Genomic DNA, 6522 nt, shown 5'->3' on the forward strand with positions numbered 1-6522 from the left:
GCAGGGAAGAGGAAGGCCTTGTGTCCATCATTTAATACAACTCTGGTCTGGAGAATATGCGTAAGACTAAGAAGATTCCTGTTCACATAGGAATGATAAATCAGCCATTCATGGAAGGAATGCTGATCTAACACCTAGTCTCACAATAACAAGATGGCAGTGGAGGTCACTGGACTCTCATTCAGCAAGCCAGATCCCCACGCCCAAGGTGGGGCCTGCAGAGCACCAAATGGGCACCAGCTGAATACATGCAGCCTCGTGCAGTCTACACCTGTACACAGCCACTCTGAAACACAGGTGCGCCCCTCTACTCTAGGACCGTGGGAACGTATTTGCAACTGAAAAGTTTGGAGACCACCAACAGTTATCTTTTTTGTTTCATCAAAATTTTATTAACAAAACCAGAGTTCGGGGAGGCACGGGTGAGCAGACTCCACAGTCCCACCCAGGCACAGAGAACGGAGAGATGTGAAATTCCGAGGCCCTCTGGTAAGGGCAGACAGGCAGTCAGACGGTGGACGGATGCGCACAGGGACTCGGGACTCAGGACTCGGGAGAAACATGAATGGCAGACCAGACAAACGGGGGTCCAGGGCCGGGCCGCCCGCAGCGCAGGGAGAGAGGACGTGTGGGCCGCCGAGGCTCAGCGCTCGGCGTTTGACCGCAGGTCGGTGGTGAGCGGGTCGTGCTGGATGGTTTGGTGCAGCATCAGGGCCAGTAAGCCCGCCCGGTTGGTCATGGCTGTGCGAACGTTGCGCTCCTGCTCAAACAGCTCGTCCAGCTTGTACCACTGCGTGGGGAGCAGAAGCCTTAAGAAGCGGTTCTGGAGTCCCGCTCCACCCGACCGCGGCCGCATCCACATCGGCATCCGCACATCCACGGTCAGGGCCAGGCACGTGGTCAGGACCTACCACGCGCACACGCTCCAGGTCCACCTCGGCGCGCCGCAGCTTCTCCCAGCAGTAGTGCCGGTTGCACTGGCGCTTGGGCAGGCGGCAGAAGTCACCCGTGAGCTCAAAAACATCCCTTACGAGGGGGCACCCGCATACCTCGTCAGCTGGCACCTGCAGGGAGGCCGGGGTGGGTGGGGGAAGTTGCAAGTTCGGAGGAGAGTGGGAAGGAACCAACAGGTGGGCAGAGGGAAGAGAGGAATGCAAGGAAGGGGTGCCCCAGAAAAGAGAGGGATGACGGTGAGGAGGCCGGGCAGCGGAAGGGGCAAACATGGGCGGAGGAAGGGAGCGGGGATGGGAAAGCCTTACTTTGGGGTCCCGTGAGTGCTCGGGGCATAGCACCTGGAGCCGCTTACAGTACGTCTTGCTCTGAGGGTTGTAGACATCACAGAAGAGCCGTGTGGCCCTGGGGGTGTGGAGCGGAGGGCGTGGAAGAGGAGGACGGCAGCGCCCCCGCCTGCACCGGCGGCGGCCACCGACCCCGCCGTAACCCCGCGCTCACCCCGCACGCGCCCACACTCACCCCTCGATGCGGGTGGGGTACATGGACCCAAAGGACGTCTGGCTCTCGTACTGGAGGGGCGAGCACAAACGACGGAACTGTGGGTGTGCGCTGCGGGCCCTCGCCAGACGGCCCACCTGCCCCCCACGGACCCCACGATGTCCCCACACCGTCCACCCCCTTGGGCCGACACCCTGACCTTGGCGTAGCAGCGCTCCATGTGGCGCAAGGCAACACGTGGGTTGATGGGGTGCCCGCAGGAGACGCAGAAGATCTGCAGGTCCGTGTCGTCACTGTCGCCCTCATTGCTCTGCGCGGGCGGAGGGGACCATGAGGCCGGACAGGGCCAGGCACGTGGCCCCGCGCCGGGCTGCCGCGGCCGCGGCCCTCACCTCCTCGTCCTCGCGCACGGCCTGCTGCTTGGCGCGCAGGATGATGGCCTCGAGCTCGTGGAAGCGGCGCTCCATCTCCTGGAGGCGGGTGCGCGCGCTCTGCTGCTCCCGGCGGATGCGCTCGAGCAGCTTCTTGCCGTGCTCCTCGGCGATGCACGGGCTCTGCTGCCACTGCTGGATGCGCTGCGGGAGGATCTCGTAGATGCGGCTGCAGGGACGTGGGGAATTCGGTGCGCAGGGGAGGAAGCCAGCAAGGAGGCGGGTAAGTGGGGTGCTCCAATGCAGGATGGAAGGGGACTCAAGGGTGAAAGGGTGCTTAACCAGGGGAATGAACGGGCAGACAGAGGATGGGTGCGTGAGCAGGTGGATGGACAGGTGGGTGCTTGGTTGACTGAACGGTGGCCACGTGACTGACTGCGGGCTCCGGTCATGCCCTACCGTGTCCTCCCCAACACCCCCAAAATGACTCACTTGGCTGCCAACTTCATGCCGCAGTCATCGGAGCAATACTTGGAGCCGGGCTGGGCGGCGCGCACGCAACCAGGCCCCAGGCACTGCGGCAGCGACGCGGGGTCCTTGGCGTCAGCCCGCTCTGGGTGTTTCCATTTGTCCTTGTGCTTCTGCTTCTGTCGATGGCGCTTGTATCTTTCGTCCTTCTGTGGGACAACACGCGTGGGGTCAGGGCAGGGCTGAAGTCGTCTCTGGACCCCTGACAGCCCCGGTGCCCCAGCCCGTCAGGCCCTGACCTTTCCCTCCTCACACCCACTGCACCCTGTCACCTTCTTCTCAGACTTCTTCTCCCGCCGCTTCACGTGCTTCACTTTCACCGCCCTCTTCCGCAGCGCTGGGTCCAGGTACTGGGACTCCTCCGTGTCGCTCATCCAGGGCTGCCAGTGAGGCAAACGCTGATTGTCCTGCGCTCCTGGTGACCTCCCCACGACCTACTCAGTCCCCACATCAACCTTCCATACCCTCTGCCTCCTCTCTCCTCATTACGGATACTCTCTGCTTCTGTAACCTCTACTTGATGCGAAGAACTGACTCGTTTGAAAAGACCCTGATGCTGGGAAAGATTGAAGGCAGGAGGAGAAGGGAATGACAGAAGATGAGATGGTTGGATGGCATAACGACTTGATGGACATGAGTTTGAGTAAACTCAGGGAGTTGGCGATGGACAGGGAAGCCTGGCATTTTGCAGTTCATGGGGTTGCAAAGGGTCAGACGTGACCGAACAACTGAACTGAACTCAACTGGGCTGACCCTTCCACCATGGGACGCTCTGCCTGCTCACCAGGCTGTGGTCATCGAAGGCCCCTGCACAGAAGTCCTGGTACAGTTCAGAGTCCAGTGGGAGGTCCTCATCCGAGAGTGGCTCGGGTGTTGCCGTAGCCTCCGGTGGCTCCTTGACTGCCGCAGATGCCACTGCCCCCTCGTCCTCTCGGAGGCGCCCCAGCTTCTGCGACGGCTGTGGCTGCGGCTGGGTGGGCAGGGGCCGGCGAGGCCTTGGCAGGGACTCTGAGGGCGTCACCGGCGAGAGCTGCGGGGCAGAATCTCAGGACTGGCCCTGACCGCCCGGCCCGCATGCCCCGCCCGCCCTGGGGGGCTGGACTCACCGAGGAAGGGAAGTACTTGTACGATTCCTGTGCCGGCAGGAGGAAGGCCCAGGTCAGCCCCAGGTGGAGGGAGGGGGGCCCTGCCCTCGCCCTGCCAAGTGCCTGACCCCACACCAGCCTTGCCTCACCTCCCCAGACACACCAGCCTGCCCACAGCTCATCAGCAGGACACATTCAGCCCTGTCCCAGCCAGGCCCGACCACCTAGAAATGCCTGGCCCTACCCTGTCCACCTGGAGCTGGAGGTTCCCCTGCCAGCCCGGCACATCTGGTCACACCCCGCTCATTTCGACAGGACAGGCCGCTCGCCACCTGTCTGAATGCGGTTAGACCCCACCCCGCCTAGCTTCCGGCGGCTCTTCCTGGACACGCTGGACCCCCACCTGACCTCGCCCAGCTCTGCCCATGCTCACCCGGGCCCGAAGCTGGCACTGACGCAGCCGGCACTTCTGCCGGATCTTGTTGGGGCCCCCAAACTTCTTCATGTCTCGGCAGAAGTCACAGTGACCACAGTCCTCCGTGCGCCGGCAGGCCTCGCACTCGCCACACATGCGGGCTGATCGTTTGACCTGCTGCTGGTGCTGCTGCTGCTGCTGCTGCTGGTGATGCTGACGGAGGGGCCCAGAACAGAACTCAGGGACCAAGCAGGGCCTCCCAGGGGAGCCCCTCACTGATCCCAGCCATCACTGCCACTCACCTGGCTGGGCGTGGCCACCAGGGGCTGTGGAGAGGATTTGTGGGGCGAAGCAGATCCCCGAGCAAGCATGGTCCCAACCCCTGTCCCTGCCCCTGCCCTGCGCTGCAGGTCCGGATCCGGGGCAGGCCTCTTGCGCCCTCCACCCTCATCCCGGGGCTCACTGCCGTCTCGCTCGGAGCTGTCTCGCTCCCGTGACTTCTTATGCCGATATCGGATCTCCAGCTTGGGGTCCTTCTCTGTGGGGCAGAGGGCAAGGCCAGTGGGGGTTGTTATGGGGTGACCTGGAGGGGTCCCAGAACTCTTTCTTCCTCCTCTGGCCCACCCACAGGCTCTGTCTCCCTACTCCAGGGCAGAGCTGCCCTTTCTATCACAGCTCACAGGGCACCAACCCGCAGTCACTCCGTCCACAGCCGCCCATCCACTGCTCCCCATGACCCACCCTCCCATGAAGGCTCCTCTTCCTCCCTCGAAGCCCCAGCTGCCTGCCCCTCACCTCGGCACTCACGACAGTACCACTCCCGGATGGCCTTGGCCATCTTCTCAGTGATCCGGATGCAGTCCCCGTGAAACCATTCATTGCAGTTGTCACAACCGCTGTGGAGGACGGGGCGAGTGATAGGAGACGTGAGGGGCGGGACCCACCGGCCTCACCCCACCTAGCCAGGTGTCCGTCCCGCCCGCCTCTCCCGGGCTCACATCATGAAGCAGTTGATGTCTGGTTTGCGGCAGATGCAGTAGATGGGCGCATTCTCCCCGTTCTCGGACTTGCTGTCCTCCCCGGCATCTGGAGGCTCTGGATCTGAAGTGTCGCCCTCCTGTGGGACCCGCCCCCCATCATGGCACCTCATCCGACTAGTACAGCCCCATCACGGCTCACCACACATCTCAGGTCTCCCAGTGCAGACTTCCCACCATGGCTCCTCATTAAATCTCTCCGTCGTGGTCCCCGTAGACCACTCCCCATCGCTCACCCGTGACACCTCCTTTATCGGCTTATTCACTCTTGTCTCAGACTTTCCAATCACTTACCCCACTGACACCCCATCACTAGGCACCCACTCATATAATGGCTCGCTGCAAACACCCCGCCACTCGCCACATTTTGCCCCTGTCATGGCTCTGCATGGGCCCCCCATCACAGGCTCTCATAGGTACTACTTTATTCATTCGGCAGACTGCCCTTCAGGTTCTGGAGTGATCAACTTCACCGGCGGCCCCGCCCCCCCTGGATCCCTGATACGGACTCATCACGGCTCCCTCCAGACTGCCCCAACACAACTCTTCGAAAACCTCCCCATCACTCTGCACAAAGAATCCCCCATCGGGACCCTGAAGGCACTGCCATCAGGGATCCCCGCTAAACTTCCATTACAGACCCCCATGATGGCTCATGAGAGAACTCCCCGATGGTTCCCCCACGAGCAAAAATTCGGACCATCAGACCCCCGTCATTCCACCCAGGGACCCGGGTTAAGGCTCACAACAGACCCTCCCCCTCCCCCATTCTGCCCACAGTCCCTGGTTATGGATCACCACAGACCCCCACGAGCCTGCCAATGGACTCCACCATTTCCTACCTCACTGACCTCTAACCGCCGACTCCCTCCTGGGACCGCGCACTTACCATCTCTTGGCTCCCGACGCACCCGTTCGCGAACCCCGCCAGTGACCCGCGAACCTGCACAGACCACTCGGCGGCGTCCGCGGCCGTTGCAAAGGCGCCCACAAGCACTTCCGCTTTTCCTGGTGCCTCCCAGGCACCATACTCCTACTGCGCAGGCCCAGTGCGTCGGTTCCGCGACCCGCCAGTTGGTGTCTCCCGGCTAGAGCTCTGACTGTCTCCGAGGTGCCTCCATCTTGACTACAGACACCGTACGGCAGCCGAGCTCGTGTGCTCTCAAGTGTTCTCGGGAAACAGGGCGGCGCCTATAGTTCAGCTTTACCAAAGGCGCCGCCATCTTGTTGGCTGGGCTTGTCCGTACAGTCACTACCTGTACGGCCGCTAAGTTTAGGCAATATGGTCGCGCCTACTGCGCGACTTCCATGCTGACGCCGCCATTTTGGAATCGTACGCTCAGTAGCAGCGTCCTAATCGGCCACCGAGAGGGCGCCGCCATCTTGCCGGTGGATTCTGGCGCCGGTAGCTGGTATTGCCTAGATGTCTGTAGGGAAGGGGATCCTCTTTTAGGAACACTACCTGGATTAGTGTTCCTAAAATAGTAGCTAAGTGTTCCTAAGATAGTAGCTCTTTCCACTCTTCAGTCGTCTTTCCTTTCCGCGTCTACTAATGGACGTCCGTATACTGTGTGCCTTATGCTGGGAAGGAAAGAAGTCCCTTCGTTATGCGTCCCACATTACCTCTGACAGGT

The 6522-nt window shown here is 61.7% G+C and overlaps 1 protein-coding gene across 3 annotated transcripts; it reads right to left on the reverse strand.

Moving 5' to 3' along the window:
* Window positions 1-423: 423 nt before the first annotated feature.
* CXXC1 (CXXC finger protein 1) lies at window positions 424-5864 on the reverse strand. Of its 3 annotated transcripts, XM_068993639.1 has the most exons (15): window positions 5778-5864; window positions 4850-4968; window positions 4647-4747; window positions 4154-4389; window positions 3870-4064; window positions 3458-3484; window positions 3136-3381; window positions 2591-2731; window positions 2316-2497; window positions 1845-2052; window positions 1652-1762; window positions 1474-1523; window positions 1260-1356; window positions 912-1064; window positions 424-790 (listed from the first exon to the last, which is right to left on the reverse strand). In XM_068993639.1, exons 1-15 carry the CDS (start codon window positions 5778-5780, stop codon window positions 644-646), a joined length of 2016 nt encoding a protein of 671 aa, XP_068849740.1. In that variant the 5' UTR covers window positions 5781-5864; the 3' UTR covers window positions 424-643. The 3 variants fall into 3 exon arrangements, with proteins under 3 accessions (XP_068849740.1, XP_068849738.1, XP_068849739.1); XM_068993637.1 differs by lacking the exon at window positions 5778-5864 and having other exon boundaries at window positions 4850-5112; XM_068993638.1 differs by lacking the exon at window positions 5778-5864 and having other exon boundaries at window positions 2316-2500; window positions 2624-2731; window positions 4850-5075.
* Between the last annotated feature and the right edge of the window lie 658 nt (window positions 5865-6522).

The sequence above is a fragment of the Capricornis sumatraensis genome, chromosome 21 (genome assembly GCF_032405125.1).
Source record: "Capricornis sumatraensis isolate serow.1 chromosome 21, serow.2, whole genome shotgun sequence".
Classification (NCBI taxonomy): Eukaryota; Metazoa; Chordata; class Mammalia; order Artiodactyla; family Bovidae; genus Capricornis; species Capricornis sumatraensis.

Bases quoted from the DNA above. Each gene is read 5' to 3' on its own strand.
- CXXC1 (XM_068993637.1), bottom strand. From the start codon at position 5,001: ATGAGGTGCCATGATGGGGGGCGGGTCCCACAGGAGGGCGACACTTCA. The intron at 1,357-1,473 runs GTGAGTGTGGGC...CCACACCCCCAG, and splicing joins TACCCCACCCGCATCGAGGG to GGCCACACGGCTCTTCTGTG. The intron at 1,065-1,259 runs GTAAGGCTTTCC...GCCTCCCTGCAG, and splicing joins AGCACTCACGGGACCCCAAA to GTGCCAGCTGACGAGGTATG.